Raw genomic sequence first — 17,910 nt, 5'->3', positions numbered from 1 at the left:
GACGGACAAAGACCGGTCACAAAAGCTCACCTGAGCAATCAGGTGAGCTAAAAAGTTAACACACGCACGCACAACGGACACAGGACCAAGACATAAGCCCCACTGGCCTCTGGTCAGTGGAGCTAAAAATGGAAAAGGGGACAAAACTCTTAAAATACGGAATCAAGTTATAATAATTGTGTACTGGACATCCCTAAAATGTGATCTGTCTCCCTCGAACGTGATGCCTCTTTAATTTCTTTGACATGCTAGGAACGAATATAGTTGCTGTGCACTGCACACCCAATCAATTAGATTTACCTAAATATGAAGTTTCACGTTGATACCTCTAATATGTATACTCTTAACAAGAAATCAGAAGTCTGTACAGGCAAACTGACACCTTGTGACAATAGTTACCGCTCATTTTGTTGTGGGGGAGGGTATAGTTTAACACAGGCACCAGTTTAAAGTTTATAAGCATAACAATTTCGAAAAAAAAATGTCTATGTGATAGTTAACAATAAACAAATCAAATAGTTTAATACCAGTAACACCCAAATTAATAGTATGCATTATATCTGATATGTATCTCATAACACCTAAAAATACAAGTTATTTTGAAGAGTAATTGCCAGAAGAAATCAAGACACACTTGAACCTGGTAGTGTGAAAACTGGGTTTAATGCATGTGCGTAATATGTTGTCCCAAATTAGGCTGAGCAGTCCACACAGAATAATCCGGGATCACACTTTCCCCATCAACTGGATACTTGGTTAGAAGATACAAAAATGTGCTCAAAGTGGACAATTTTGTCAGTGATTAGCCTAGTAAGCTGCACAGGCTAATATGGGAACACACAGGCTAATGTGAGAACACACAGGCTAATGTGAGAACACACAGGCTAATGTGAGAACACACAGGCTAATGTGGGAACACACAGGCTAATGTGGGAACACACAGGCTAATGTGGGAACACACAGGCTAATGTGGGAACACACAGGCTAATATGGGAACACACAGGCTAATATGGGAACACACAGGCTAATGTGAGAACACACAGGCTAATGTGAGAACACACAGGCTAATGTGAGAACACACAGGCTAATGTGAGAACACACAGGCTAATGTGAGAACACACAGGCTAATGTGAGAACACACAGGCTAATGTGAGAACACACAGGCTAATGTGAGAACACACAGGCTAATGTGGGAACACACAGGCTAATGTGAGAACACACAGGCTAATGTGAGAACACACAGGCTAATGTGGGAACACACAGGCTAATGTGAGAACACACAGGCTAATGTGGGAACACACAGGCTAATGTGAGAACACACAGGCTAATGTGGGAACACATGCAATAAGCCCAGTTTACCCAGAACAAGACTCAATTTATAATTGAATAGTGATGTCAAGTACACTACAACAATCAGACTAGTACAAACAAATAATTGAAACATATTTGTATGCAAAATACAACTCAACGTAAATACCTTATTTAAGCGGAGCAAATAAACACATGAATTAATAAAAATAAAACATACTTTAAACATTCACATGTATGTCACTCTATAAGCAATTAACTTTGTTTATGAAATGTAACAAATAAATTTAATCAAGTTATATTGTTAGTTTATCCTTTTTCATGTAATGAAAAGATAAACATTACATAAAACCTGCACTTGCTACCACAAAATATGCTGCTCAGAAACATACATACCGGTAATGTTATCAATACAAACGTACATGAACAAGTGAAATAAAATGGAATTAAATCACATTTAAGTGTGACGGCTGATTATATGATCTCAGAGGCAGTTGCCCATAATGTAAAAAGGTATTCAATTTGAGCTCCTCTATGAAATATCAGCATTAACCCTTTGATGCAAGTTGCTATCATCCAAACCCATGTTTGGACACTGAGAAAATAGCGATAACCAAACACGTTCTCTTTAATTATAAATATACATATGAGCTGTATTTTAAATGCATTTGCAAAAATTTCCGTTCCAGATAATCCTGTGTTGTCTGCACAGGCAAATCTGTCATGACAATTTCTTCCTAGACTGGGCTTTTGTTTAGTATAGAACTTCTTTAAGCAAAAATTTATATAAAAGCCTAACGTTTCCATCCTTAATGCTCTCACAAGGTACCAACATTGTTTTTGATTCCTCTCAAACAATTGCTTATTTCACCAAAAACAATCTTTAGTTTGTGTCTTCATAACACATAATATGCAAAATAAGAAATAAAATAATACGTAAGAAAGACAATCCAATGTCTCACATGTGCACACAGACAATCCAATGTCTCACATATGCACACAATGGTTGAATTGCTCAGCATGAACTAAGGGATGGCTTTGTACTACGAAGCTATGTGTAAATCTCTCAGACGATTGCAAATGCATTATATATCTAATTATATGCAGATATTTTAAGAATGACACATTTACCCAATAATATTTTACTTTAATGAAAAACATGTTATCTGAAACAGACAGGGTTTTTGAGTAAGTATCACAGAGTTTTCAACCGAGTCTCTCAAATGCACACTGCTGCTGCCTCACAGCGACTGCTCAGCATTGTACCCACATAGGCCCACGTGTCAGTTACTGGATTGTAACCTTCCATCGTCTCCAGGGTAGAGGGTGCTGTGAACTCATCCTCATAGTTGCGTCCACCCATCACATAGAGCATGTTGTTTACCACGACCACGCAGGCCCCTGCCCGTTCACTGAGCATGGGCGCCACTTCCACCCAGTAACCCTGCCAGTGAGGCATGGGTAAATATGAGCCACGGTCTGGGAAAATGGGGCTTACTGCATGAGCGTTGTGTCACAGTCTGCAGAGGCTTATCAGGGGCGACACTTTCCGACTTGACTGGAATTTTTGTTTCAAAGAGACTTCCTTGAAATGAAAATTCCATAAAAGCAGAAAGTGTCATCTGGGCTGACACAGTATGCCGATGCATTACACCCCCTTTTCCCAAAGAATGACTCTTATATAAGGGCTACATGAAAGTAACTGTCCCTTAAACTTAATTTCATTTTTTAGATATCAGATAAGGGTTTTTGTGAACATATGTGTTTGTCTGAAAAATGTTACATACTTACATATCATTGTAATTGTCTGTGATTAAATTCACTTGATGTTAAATGAATTTAACAAAATTTAATATATAGCATATCAATCAGGATGAGAAAATGCATGATTTTATATTCTACAATGAAAATATGTTAAGATTTGTACCACGAAAACGGAAGCAGCAGTCATATTTGCAAATGTTACCACAGCCATTGGCCATTCTTAACTTTGACATTGAAATATACACATTTGCAACGTGATGGCATTAGATTGTTACTGAAATACTTTTTTACTTTTTTAAAATGGCTTTTTAATGGCCTCAATGTGATCTTATTGTCAGTTATCAATCATGCATATTGGTATTTGAAAAACATTTGTAGCAAATCTTTTTTTATATGCTTAATTATTCTTATTCATAAACTTCAAAGTTGACAGCTACCTTTGCAAGGTCCAGTTTCTCCACACTATTTAGAGCTCCGTCAGTTTCATTCCACCCACCAACAGCGTACAGGCAGTCATCAAGAACCGCAACTGCGGTGTAAGATCTCTTGGTCTTCAGGTCGGGCAGAGTTGCCCACTCCTTGGTGACAGGATTAAAGCTATCTACAGAGGTTAGCTCATCACCCAGATCATTGCAGCCGCCAACAATGTACATCAAACCTGCACATTATATTATAAGGAATATAATTAAAGCCTCTATAACGCTCAAAATCAACAAAAATTTCGTAAAGTATTGTGTAAAATAAAGTTAACACCTAAACAGTGTTCCTTACAGCAATAGCCACAATTTTAACGCTGAATGTGGTATGATTACTTCGATTTTTGTAGATACAAAATGCTTGTTTTTATTTATTTGTGACACAATTCCATTTTAATTTCCCGCGAATATATCTATTCATATGACACACGAACACCATGTTAGTGTTCATGTGTCGTATGAATATATATTTTTGCGAGAAATTAAAATGTAATAACATATGCAAAACAATAATAAAAACGAGCATTTTGTATATACAAACATCTATTTTACCAGACCACATCTGGCAATGAAATTTCGGCAATTACCATAAGGAACACTGATTTTTAATTGGTTAAGTTTATTTTACGAAATAATGTACGACATTTTCGTTGATTTTGAGAAGTAATGTTACTTTAAAGAACCCTACAACAATGGACATCAAACCTGCTCAAATATATTAACAGTGAAATAATTTAAGCGCCCTCAAACATTTAACCTAAAACATGCACATAGTATTTCAAGGGAAATAATTACAGAGCCCTCCAACATTGTTCATCAAACCTCAATAGAATATAACAAAGTAGATGAATGAAAGTTCCCTACATAAATCTGCACAAATACCGGTATATTACAAGGATGATAATTAAAGAGCCCTCCAACAATGTACATGAAATCTGAACATAATATTACAAGAAAGATAATGTAAGTGCCCTCAAACAATCTACATTAAACCTGACTGCTTGATGGTCATCATACAGAATACGTCTGGTTTAATCTGGGTACCCTGGCTTTCACTATGACCCATACAAACCATCATGCACCTCAAGAGTGGAGGTGGGATATAACTCATAATTACATTCGATACATCACAAGCAGCCTCACAGAAAGCAGTTGTAGGCTGTCCCTTACCATTATCTCCCACACATCCCATCCAACACCTCAATGACCTTGTGTGCGCTATCACCCGCCAGCACTTCTCCTCTGGGTCGTACTTCTCTACGGTGGCCCCTATCTCAGAGCCTACCCAGCCACCCACAGCATACATACAGTTGTCGATGGTGCATACACCCAGACCACACCTGAGGGCATACAATTTAATTGAGCCACACTCTGGGACAACATGCTTTGATGCATTTTAGTCAATACTGTCTAATCAGAGACAGCACTTTCTGCTTTCATGATATCATTCATTTAAAGGAAGTCTACCATTTAAGAAATTCCACTTTATGTGGACAGTGAAGTCCCTGATTAGCCTGTGCAAATTGCACAGGCTTATCTGGCACCACTCTATACGCACATGAATTAAGCCATGTTTTCCAGAGCAAGGCCTAATTAAAACAAAATATTTGTGTTTGTTTTGCAATTATTTTATTATCAATACTGATATAACATAACATATCCGCATATGAAACTCAAAATAGTCGATACACTGAATCAAATAAGCAGTTAACTAACATAGATTGCTTTCATTAAAAGTACATCATTTCAAGTACGCAGAAATATGCTAATATTTATGACTAAGTAAAATTCATAAAAGTAGCATATTGGAAATTAATTTCAAACTCTCAAGGGAATTCTAGGCTACAACACAACAGAACTACATAATCATCAAATTGTAACAGTTATCCCAAAAGCATATAGAATTGTGTGAGTGTAGTCGTATAACTGTTTTATATTAAACACTAAACAGGTAACCTAAAACCCACTAAAGACAAACTCAATACTTAATTGCCATATATCTATCTGCTGGAAAAACCCACTTTACGCCAGTTCAATAATTGATAACTAAATATCTATCTTCTGGTTCAAGCCACTAAAGGCTTACTTGTAACTCCATTAACAAAATCTATCTACTTGTTTAACCATTAATTTACGAATCTCTACCTACAAAATAAGTCTTATCAAATATTTGATTGAAAAGTACTCAGTAACTTATAGTCAAACCAATACAAAAAGCCATTTCAATTATTGATAGGCAACTATCTATGAACCAATCTCCTTCCAAACAAATTGTTATTGACAGGTACTAAGTACTTAGCATTCAGCGGTTTAACCCTTTAAGACAACATTCAAGTCAAAAGACAAGCATCTGTTTGTAAAACTTAATCAGTCGTGTTCCAATAAAACTTGGCGTAATACATGTGAATTTGTGTTAGGTGTCGTCCCAGAATAGCCTGATAAATCTGCACAGCCAAGACTGGAATTTTGTTTGGAAAACTTCCTTTAAACAAAACATTCCATCAAAGCAGAAAGTGTCGCCTCTGATTTGCATATGCGGACTGCAGAGTCTAGTCTGGAAAAACACTTTAAACACAAGCATTAAGCCCAGTTTTCATAGAACAAAAATGAAGCACCAAATGGTCGGTTACTCTTACCTGGGTGTGGTCAGCCCAGCAAGGGTGGTCCACTCGTACGTCACTGGATCATATGTCTCCACTGAGTCAAGAATGAGCATGTCATTCTCCCCACCCACCACACACACCATGTTGTTCACCACACCTGCCCCTAACGCACTTCGACTGAACTGAAAACCCGGACAGTCATGCCATGTGCCATAGAACGTGTCATATCGCTCTACAAGATTCAGCGTCTTTGCATCGCTCCATCTTCCACCTCTAGGCCGTGAGAATCCCCCACAGATATAGATATTTTTTCTCGAGCATTGTCTTGGTACAAGGTGGTAGGGTTTCAAGTTTTGTTTCTTTGCGAATTTTTTTTCTGTTTCTCCACTAGCCTTTTTGGCCTCGGCTCGGAAATCGCTCACAATTTTCTGGAGTGTGACCTTAATACTGAGGTCAGAATCTGTCAACGAGGCGATGTATCGTTCTAATTGGGTCTCGGATATGATTGGGAACCTTATTGGGGCCATTACATCAAATATGTGTTTCCTTCTCTCCTGAGAGTTGTGTAATATCCAATCAATTGCAGCTGAAAATTTAAAAAAATGTTACCTTTGAAATATACGTTCACTAAATATATTTACAGAATAAAATTATTACAAGTAATAAATATTTTGACAAAAGTATTATTTTTAATTTATAACATGCTTAACCTTGAGTTTAATTTTTTATTTTAAACTAGAACAGAATAAGATAATGTTTTAAGAATATTTGTTTGATTTAAAATCTTTGATTGGCCGATAAAATTACATTACTTTAGAAATTATGCTGTTAACATAAATGCTTTAACACTTTGTAAATAAACAAGAGATGTGTTTGTCAGAAACACAATGCCCCCTATTGCACCGCTTTGAAATAAAATTTCAATGTATCATTTGGCAGGTTTAGAAATTATCTCCCTTGTAAAGCTTATAACTTCCCTTGGATTGTATTTTTTGACATTTGACCTTGAAGTATGACCTTGACCATGACCTTTCACCACTCAAAATATGCAGCTCCATGAGATACACATGCATACCAAATACAAGTTGCTATCTTATATATTGCAAAAGTTATAGCCAATGTTAAAGTTTTCGGACAGACTGACAGACAGTTCAAATGCTATATATATCACACTACCGGGGACATAAAAACTTGTAGGATTAAACAAAATTTGCTTGTATCATGTCACAATTTTAGTTTATTCTAAAGCATATTATAAAAACATCGGACATTTGTTATCCTTTCATACAATGTTTTATTAATAAAACTTGTCCTGATAATTTGTTAGCAAGCTTGTCAAATGTACACTTAATAACATAATTCCAAATCTTGTTTAATGAAGCATTATATGAAATTACTCATGCTGTCATATCCTATATTTTAGTGGCTGTAAACTGGCTAAGATTTACTTGTAATTAATAGAAACGAGAACAACCAATTAAATTTTGTATGTACATGTATTCATAAAATGTTATTTATATCAATTTTTTAATCAACTGATATTATCCCCAACTCATTTTCTATGAATGCTGTTCAATTTACCACATTGTTTACCTTAAAAAAAATATTTATTTTAAACACTTTTACAATTTAACTTAATAAAAATAGTATTTTTCTCAACTTGAACGTTATCCTGTCCCATAACCAGTATGTGCTGGTTACATATTATATTATTGAAAGTAAAAATGTCGTACATCCAATATGATACATTGATACTTATCAATGACAGTAAATAAAAACATCATATATCCAATAAAAAACATATCATTGCAAACACAACTGTCACAAATCTAGTACACAACTTTGATACCTATGTTAAATTGGTCACACATCTTTTACAAAGTACAGCACATTACAATGTTGTGTCAGATACAATAGTGAGCAAATTACCACCTTTGATAGCCTTGTATTTGCTTTCCACATTTGACTTTCTTCCATTGAAACAAAACTATTCACATGCTCTTTCGTATGAAAGTTTGAATTTGCTGAACATGTTATATCCTAGTGGATTTAATGGATAATATTTCAGAGTAGTTTCAACTATGGTTCTCTTTAGTGAAAGCATCTATTGTCTCAAATCTTTAACACAATTTTATCCCTTCCCTTTCCTGCTCAGAAGCAAAGTTCAAGTGGCTATATGCAGCCAGCATACAACCAGAACAGAATGCTATATGCAGCCAGCATACAACCAGAACAGAATGCTATATGCAGCCAGCATACAACCAGAACAGAATGCTATATGCAGCCAGCATACAACCAGAACAGAATGCTATATGCAGCCAGCATACAACCAGAACAGAATGCTATATGCAGCCAGCATACAACCAGAACAGAATGCTATATGCAGCAAGCATACAACCAGAACAGAATGCTATATGCAGCCAGCATACAACCAGAACAGAATGCTATATGCAGCCAGCATACAACCAGAACAGAATGCTATATGCAGCCAGCATACAACCAGAACAGAATGCTATATGCAGCCAGCATACAACCAGAACAGAATGCAGAGTTAAAGTGGCTATATGCAGCCAGCATACAACCAGAACAGAATGCTATATGCAGCCAGCATACAACCAGAACAGAATGCTATATGCAGCCAGCATACAACCAGAACAGAATGCTATATGCAGCCAGCATACAACCAGAACAGAATGCAGAGTTAAAAAGGCTATATGCAGCCAGCATACAACCAGAACAGAATGCTATATGCAGCCAGCATACAACCAGAACAGAATGCTATATGCAGCCAGCATACAACCAGAACAGAATGCTATATGCAGCCAGCATACAACCAGAACAGAATGCTATATGCAGCAAGCATACAACCAGAACAGAATGCAGAGTTAAAGTGGCTATATGCAGCCAGCATACAACCAGAACAGAATGCTATATGCAGCCAGCATACAACCAGAACAGAATGCACAGTTCAAATGGCTATATGCAGCCAGCATACAACCAGAACAGAATACACAGTTCAAGTGGCTATATGCAGCCAGCATACAACCAGAACAGACTGTTATATGCAGCCAGCATACAACCAGAACAGAATGCTATATGCAGCCAGCATACAACCAGAACAGAATGCTATATGCAGCCAGCATACAACCAGAACAGAATGCTATATGCAGCCAGCATACAACCAGAACAGAATGCTATATGCAGCCAGCATACAACCAGAACAGAATGCTATATGCAGCCAGCATACAACCAGAACAGAATGCTATATGCAGCAAGCATACAACCAGAACAGAATGCAGAGTTAAAGTGGCTATATGCAGCCAGCATACAACCAGAACAGAATGCTATATGCAGCCAGCATACAACCAGAACAGAATGCACAGTTCAAATGGCTATATGCAGCCAGCATACAACCAGAACAGAATACACAGTTCAAGTGGCTATATGCAGCCAGCATACAACCAGAACAGACTGCTATATGCAGCCAGCATACAACCAGAACAGAATGCTATATGCAGCCAGCATACAACCAGAACAGAATGCTATATGCAGCTAGCATACAACCAGAACAGAATGCTATATGCAGCCAGCATACAACCAGAACAGAATGCTATATGCAGCCAGCATACAACCAGAACAGAATGCAGGGGATTTAGCAGTATGTTCAAGTTCAAGTGGCTATATGCAGCCAGCATACAACCAGAACAGAAAGCAGGGGATTTAGCAGTATGTTCAAGTTCAATGTTGTTTGTTGCCAATCAATATCTTAGAATTTGAAATTAAGCCCTTAAAACTTGAACCTATTAAGAAAGTTTTTAATTTAATTTGATTTTCTTAAAGATTACGAAGCGCCCAATCTTAGAATTTGAAATTAAGCCCTTAAAACTTCAACTTTTTAAGAAAGCTTTTAATTTAGTTTGATTTTCTTAAAGATTACGAAGCGCCCAATCTTAGAATTTGAAATTAAGCCCTTAAAACTTGAACTTTTTAAGAAAGCTTTTAATTTAGTTTGATTTTCTTAAAGATAACGAAGCGCCCAATCTTAGAATTTGAAATTAAGTCCTTAAAACTTGAACTTTTTAAGCAAGCTTTTAATTTAGTTTGATTTTCTTAAAGATTACGAAGCGCCCAATCTTAGAATTTGAAATTAACCCTTAAAACTTGAACTTTTTAAGAAAGCTTTTAATTTAGCTTGATTTTCTAAAAGATTACGAAGCGCCCAATCTTAGAATTTGAAATTAAGCCCTTAAAACTTGAACTTTTTAAGAAAGCTTTTAATTTAGTTTGATTTTCTTAAAGATTACGAAGCGCCCAATCTTAGAATTTGAAATTAAGCCCTTAAAACTTGAACTTTTTAAGAAAACTTTTAATTTAGTTTGATTTTCTTAAAGATTACGAAGCGCCCAAATGCCTATCTGAGCAGTAAAGGGTTGCAAACAACTCAAGCAGGAAAACAACAAGAGATTAACCTTTGAAAACCTGGTACTCGTTTTCCACGTGCAGACACTCGCTCTGCAGGAAGTGGACCAGCGTGACCTTGTCAAGGTCAAGGAACTCCTCCCCCTGACTGACCTTGAGAAAGTTTTTGTTGATATAGCCTTCTGCATCCTTCTGCAGCAGACGACACGACACGGTCTCAGCGAACTGGTAAATACCTGCAGGGCAAATTGCTTAACTCTTTCAGTGCTGGAACCTAATTTTGGAGGCCTTTGCAAACAGTTTGGATCCTGATGAGACACCACAGATCATGGCATCTCATCGGGATCCAAACTGTTTGCTATAGTGAAAGTATTCTTTGAAAAAAAATCGAAGAAAATGCTAATTTTAAAAATTCAGCAGACGACATTTTAGCAGACAACAAATTTCCCAGCATGAAAAGGGTTAAATGTGAAAAGTTTTCATTTTTTTTACAGATTCTTTCCTTCACAGCATAGTTTTTGCCAGTATAGAAACTTTAAACATTATTAAGTTAATATTTAATTTAACCAATGGCTCTAATTGCAGATAGGGGATTGGAGACAAAGGCAAGAGAGCTATCACTACGAACCAGTTTATTGCAGATAAAGGGAATGGACAATTTGACAATTAAACACTGTGTTTTGACAGTTTACCTTACATGCAATTGTAAAAATAAGGCAGACAGTTGTGTCTTTCTGGTTATATGCAATCTCATATACGCGAAAATTTGTGCCAAGAAATTAAAAAAAAAAATTCAATGTATATGAAAGTTAGAGCTTGAAAAGCAAATGTGCATTGATTTGACCTTTGATTGGCAAATATTTGTCATCGACATTACAAATTTAATGTCAGAAATTAGTTCAAGCCAGCAAGCCCTTCACTGCGAAATTTTGGACTTTGGTTTATCTTGTCATAACGGGGAATAATCTGCATTTAAATTTACCATTACAATTTTCTATGAATTATGAAGTAAGGAAACTAAGACGCAATAAGTGTTTGATTGACCTCTGACCTTGAACTGCGACCTTACTCTTACCTTTAATAGAAACCTTGACATTGACAACATCTGGTCTTAAATTGTGACCTTAAATAACCATCGTGTCATTAACCACCTCTGGCTTATATTTGCGACATTGACATAAACCACTTCTGACCTTCAATTGCAACCTTGACATCAACCACTTTGGAACCAGAATTGCAACCTGAATATTGTCTTTTGAAGGACAAGCTTCTGTCATGTGTGCAACAAATCTTCTAGTCTTTGGGATTTTAATCAGAAGCTATATTGGTGATGTGTCCACTAATGAGGAGCATTCAATAGTAAATAGGACTTCACATAAAAATAATTTTTACAATCATAAACCTTTCAGAAGGGATATTCAAAATAGAATAAGTAAAAATACATTTGTGAATTGGTCAATGTCAATCACAAAAAAGCCCTGCAATGAATGAAGAGAAAAGAAATTCTGGCTGCACATTTGATTAATGCCTACCAATGCAGTTTTCTGACTGAAGTTTGTTCTTCAGGAATGCAGCACAAGCGCCAACCACCTCAAACATAGAGAACATGTCTGCAGAGATGAGTAACTCTTCACAGTTGTCCTCCGTCACAGTTATCTCCCCTGCAGGAAATAAGTGCCAGTGATTCCCTTGAAAATGAGACTCAATTTGGGAAAATGGGACATAATGCCTGTGTCATCCTAAATTAGCCTGTGCTGTCAGGGACGAGACTTTCAGGTAAAATCAATCATTTGCTAAGAAAAGACTTCTGTGAACGAAAAATACCGCCAAAGTGGAAAGTGATAAGGCCTGATAAGCCTGTTCAGTCAGCACGGACTAATCTGGGATGACACTTTATGCACATGTATTAATTCCTGTTTTCCCCATCCAAGGTTCATTTTCATTACAATAAAAGCATTAACATTATGTTTTACTCGCATGCTTCATATATGTTTTCTGTATTACACAACTATTTAAAACTCATACCCTTATCTGGAAAATGTTTAAGATATTGAGCTTTTTCCTTGGCTACTTTTTCTATAATTGACTGTTGCATAATTTTATTTTTGATATCAGCATGTTTTGCATTAGTATAATTTCTGTAGGTTCTTTAAAAGCATGTATTTAACAAGACCTGACACAAGTTTACATTTAATACCATATTTAAGTAAATTTGGAATATGGACAATAAGCACATTTGTAAATCTGCCTACAGCAGAAGAGTAATAAATAAATATTTTATTCAAAAACATACTGGAAAACACTGATACACTAGTATAGTAGTTTACCTGCGCACAAATATTATTAAATTATGTAAAACAACAAGAGATGTGTTTGTCAGAAACACAATGCCCCCTATTGCGCTGCATTGAAGCCATAAATTTTACCTTTGACCTTGAAGGATGACCTTGACCTTGGCTTTTCACCACTCAAAATGTGCAGCTCCATGAGATACACATGCATGCCACATATAAAATAGCTATCTTCAATATTATAAAAGTTATCAAACTTAAACCAAGGTTAAAGTTTTGGGACACACACATACAATGACACAATGATAAAATGACAGACAGACAGACAGACAGACAGACAGACAGACAGACAGACAGACAGACAGACAGACAGACAGACAAGGCCAAATACAATATACCCCTGATCTCTCGATCCGGGGGCATAGAAAGGATACAAGCAAATAAAGACGCCAAAAAACACACAAATTAAACATGCAATGCAGTTACGAATTTTGAATGACCAATATATATATATATATAACAAGGGCTGTTTGTAAATCATGCATGCCCCCCCATATGGGCTGTCCGTTGTAGTGGCAGCCATTGTGTGAATACGTTTTTTGTCACTGTGACCTTGACCTTTGACCTAGTGACCTGAAAATCAATAGGGGTCATCTGCGAGTCATGATCAATGTACCTATGAAGTGTCATGATCCTAGGCAAAAGAGAAACCATTTAACTTTTTCGGGTCACTGTGACATTGACCTTTGAGCTAGTGACCTCAAAATCATTTCTACCCAAGAAGTTTCATGATCCTAGGCAAAAGTGTTCTTGAGTTATCATCCGAAAACCATTTTACTATTTCCGGTCACCGTGACCTTGACCTTTGACCTAGTGACCTCAAAATCAATAGGGGTCATCTGCGAGTCATGATCAATCTACCTATGAAGTTTCATGATCCTAGGCGAATGCGTTCTTGAGTTATCATCCGACCTTGACCTTTGACCTAGTGACCTCAAAATCAATAGGGGTCATCTGCGAGTCATGATCTATCTAACGATGAAGTTTCATGATCCTAGGCGTATGCCTTCTTGAGTTATCATCCAGAAACCGTTTTACTATTTCGGGTCACCGTTACCTTGACCTTTGACCTAGTGACCTCAAAATCAATAGGGGTCATCTGCGAGTCATGATCAATGTACATATGAAGTTTCATGATCCTAGGCCCAAGTGTTCTTGAGTTATCATCCGGAAACCACCTGGTGGACAGACCGACAGACATGTGCAAAGCAATATACCCCCTCTTCTTCGAAGGGGGGCATAAAAATGTACATTTACTGACAACTTCATCAAATAATCTAGTATTAACAAATAAGTTGTGATATTATTCCCTACGAAATCAAAAAAGATTCTTGTACATTTTAATTCATTTTAATACTTATATGTATAGGTCTCTGAGAAAACCAGGCATAATGGTTTTCCAGAACACAGCTCATTAATACAGCTCAATTTACCAGAATATATAAAATCCAAGAGTAGGGAGAAAATATGTTTGCTGACACCACTGATTACAATTTCATCTTTCCCATGTTCTGACATATCTGTGACGAACATGGCATGAAAATATGTGCTTCCTGCCATTAAGACAACCTGAAAAACATGGGAAGGAACATTCATTTTTCTGGAAGAGCACAATATCAAAATATGAGGATTTCAGCACACTCAAAAGCTTGAGTAGTTCTGTTATCCTTACAGATTGAAAAAGGACACGTGACCATAGGACACAAATGTCACCACATTCCACTGTTTTTAAAATTTGACCTTTGACCTTGATGTGGGAATATGACCTTTGAGGTATGGACAACATTGCAATTTGACTTTCAATAGTGTCAATTTCTGCCAAGTAGTTTAAAAGCCATCAAAAAATGGCAAAGTTATGGCTGAGACAGGAATTTTCCACTTTGACCTTTTTTAGCGGGACCTAGATCTGTAAGGTAGGCAAGCAAGTGTTACACGCAAAATGTCTCATTATGGTTTACATTAAAAATATATTTGTAACAAGTTATTTTATAATACATCAATCTATGGTATAGTTCTAGCTGGGAAATGAATTTTAAGCTGTTTTAGTCAACTTTGACCTTTTACCTCTAAGCCTGACCTTGACCTTTGAGATATGGAGAGGGTGTCAAACAAGACATCTTTCATTTTATGATATGACATTTGTGAGAAGTTATTCGAAATCCAAAAATATATGGCAGAGTTATGGCTGAGACACGAATTTTCTGACTGACATCCAGACAGCTGAACAGGCGGACAGTACACATGCTATATAATGCTGCCTTCTTCAAAGGGGGGCATAAAAACAGTCCTATTTAAATGCAAAGGTTACTTTCACTGTGCTAACTTTCATTTAACTATATACAATTTTGTAATACTCAACAACACTGGATAAAAAAATATCAATATAGATTTTGTAGCACCTTTATGGAAAAGACCCTATGAAAAAAATGTAAGTGTTCAGCTTAACGAAAACAAGGGCTGTTTGTTAAACATGCATGCCCCCAATATGAGCTGTCAGTTGTAGTGGCAGTCTTTGTGTGAATACGTTTTTTTGTCACTGTGACCTTGACCTAGTGACCTGAAAATCAATAGTGGTCATCTGCCAGTCATGATCAATGTACATATAAAGTTTCTTGATTATAGGCCCAATCATTCTTGAGTTATCATCAGGAAACTATTTTACTGTTTCAAGTCACTGTGACCTTGACCTTTGACCTAGTGACCTAAAAATTAAAAGGGGTCATCTGCCAGTCATGATCTATGTACCTATGAAGTTTCATGATCCTAGGCATAAGCATTTTTGAGTTATCATCCGGAAAACATTTTACTGTTTCAAGTCACTGTGACCTTGACCTTTGACCGAATGACCTGAAAATCAATAGGGGTCATCTGCCAGTCATGATCAATGTTCCTATGAAGTTTCATGATCCTGGGCCAAAGCATTCTTGAGTTATCATCCGGAAACCTCTTTACTATTTAGAGTCACTGTGATCTTGACCTTTGACCAAGTGACCTGAAAATCAATAGGGGTCATCTGCCAGTCATAATCAATGTACCTATAAAGTTTCATGATCCTAGGCCTAAGCGTTCTTGAGTTATCATCCGGAAACCATCTGGTGGACAGACTGACCGAGACATGTGCAAAACAATATACACCCTCTTCTTCGAAGGGGGGCATAATAAGTAAGCATACTTTGTGACAATGGAATGTTTGAGATTCCACTTGCAAATTAACATCACAAAATGTTCTGTCATGCCGTAAGTGTTGTAGGCTTTTGAAAAAGGTCTCTTGATACACCGATGAAACTGATCTGAAATAACAATAAAATGGCATATTTATTTAGTAATTTAATACATGGATTATAATTACAGTGAGGTCCATGAAAATCAATATTACAACCATACAAATTGTTTTTAGAATTATATTACAAACAAGATTTAAAGTTGAAATTAATGTTTACTAAAAACAATGATAAATCTTGCATTGTTTGGGTATTTTAATAAAGAAACAAGAGATGTGTTTGTCAGAAACACAATGCCCCCTACTGCTCTGCTTTGATTTAAAATATCTTTTTTATCCCTTTGGATTATATCATTTGGCAGGTACAGATCATTTTCACAAGGGAAATATTCTTTATATTACTTCCCTTGTGAAAATGATCTGTACCTGCCAAATGATAAATAACAATTATCTCCCTTTAAAGCTTGTTACTTCCCTTGGATTTATTTTTTTGACCTTTTACCTTGAAGGATGACCTTGACCTTTCACCACTTAAAATGTGCAGCTCCATCAGGTACACATGCATTCAAAATATCAAGTTGCTACGTTCAATATTTCAAAAGTTATGGCCAATGTTAAATTTTTCGGACGGACGGACGAACGCACTGACAGACTGACTGACAGACATTTCAAATGCTATATGCCACTGTACCCTACCCGGGCATAAAAAGTGTGGCATGTTTACTGATTAACAGAGAATATCTATGTACTGACTAAAATTAATAAATATTTTAATGTAATTTACATGTACTTGTTGTATTGCATTTTTTTCTCTCCATTTCACAAAATAATCTAAATTTAATAAACCTTATGAATTTATTTAACATATTTCACTGGGGCACAATTATTAAAATCAAAGTATATATAATATTAATTAGGTAATTTTTTTTCATAATAACAGACATATAAATACTAAATATCAACAAATATTTTGTACAATATTTCGAAAAATGAAGTTCACACACACACGTGCACACAAATGTTCCTTATTTCAATAGCCAAAATGTCAACGCTAGGTGTGGTATGGTAACATAGATTAAAAAAGATACAAAATAATTGTTTTTTTTGTGGAGCATTTTATTCCATTAAAATTACCCGCAACAATATCTATTTATACGACACACAAACACTAACTTAGTACATGAACATGTGTTTTATGTATTGTTCCGCAAAAAAATATAAAAAAAGAACATTTTGTATCTTGTTAAATCTATGTCAGACCACATCTAGCTTTGCAATTTTGAATATTACTATAAGGAACATAGATTTTGTATGTGTCAACTTTTTTTTTCTAAATATTGTACAAAATATTCCTTGATTTTGAGGGTTTATGGGCTTTTAACACATCAAATGCTTTCAATTATCAATCAGGATGATGGCATCAACTGGTTTAAGGTCCTGATGAAAGACAACAAAGGGTAACCAGGTAAGTGTTGACAACTGTGATATTCATTAAATCGGCAGGTTCTACATGTATTTAAGCAAAAAAATAAGCCGCTCTCTGGGAAGACGGGGCTTAATGCATGTGCATAAAGTACCACATTGGTTTAATTATCAGGGAAAACACTTAACCCTTTCAGTGCGGGAACCGAATTTTGAAGGCCTTTGCAAACAGTTTGGATCCAGATGAGACGCCACAGAACGTGGCGTCTCATCAGGATCCAAACTGTTTGCTATTCTGATAGTATTCTTTGAAAAAAAATCGAAGAAAATGCTAATTTTAGAAATTC

General features: G+C 36.2%; 1 protein-coding gene across 4 annotated transcripts in view; it reads right to left on the bottom strand.

The window, feature by feature from the left end:
• Positions 1-440: 440 nt before the first annotated feature.
• Positions 441-17,910, bottom strand: part of LOC127861379 (actin-binding protein IPP-like) — a 24,323-nt gene continuing 6,853 nt past the window's right edge. For 2 of the 4 annotated variants that reach the window (XM_052399795.1, XM_052399796.1), the window contains exons 3-10: positions 16,094-16,211; positions 14,355-14,490; positions 12,103-12,231; positions 10,621-10,806; positions 6,185-6,737; positions 4,719-4,888; positions 3,510-3,730; positions 441-2,752 (exon numbers count right to left, since the gene is read on the bottom strand). In XM_052399795.1, the coding sequence (XP_052255755.1) occupies positions 2,528-2,752; positions 3,510-3,730; positions 4,719-4,888; positions 6,185-6,737; positions 10,621-10,806; positions 12,103-12,231; positions 14,355-14,490; positions 16,094-16,211 (1,738 nt within the window). In that variant the 3' untranslated portion in view covers positions 441-2,527. The remainder of the gene's footprint in view (positions 2,753-3,509; positions 3,731-4,718; positions 4,889-6,184; positions 6,738-10,620; positions 10,807-12,102; positions 12,232-14,354; positions 14,491-16,093; positions 16,212-17,910) is intronic. The other 2 variants (XM_052399797.1, XM_052399798.1) reach the window with 2 other exon arrangements.

Source organism: Dreissena polymorpha, chromosome 16, assembly GCF_020536995.1.
Source record: "Dreissena polymorpha isolate Duluth1 chromosome 16, UMN_Dpol_1.0, whole genome shotgun sequence".
Classification (NCBI taxonomy): Eukaryota; Metazoa; Mollusca; class Bivalvia; order Myida; family Dreissenidae; genus Dreissena; species Dreissena polymorpha.
This window is presented reverse-complemented; position numbering and strand designations above follow the sequence as displayed.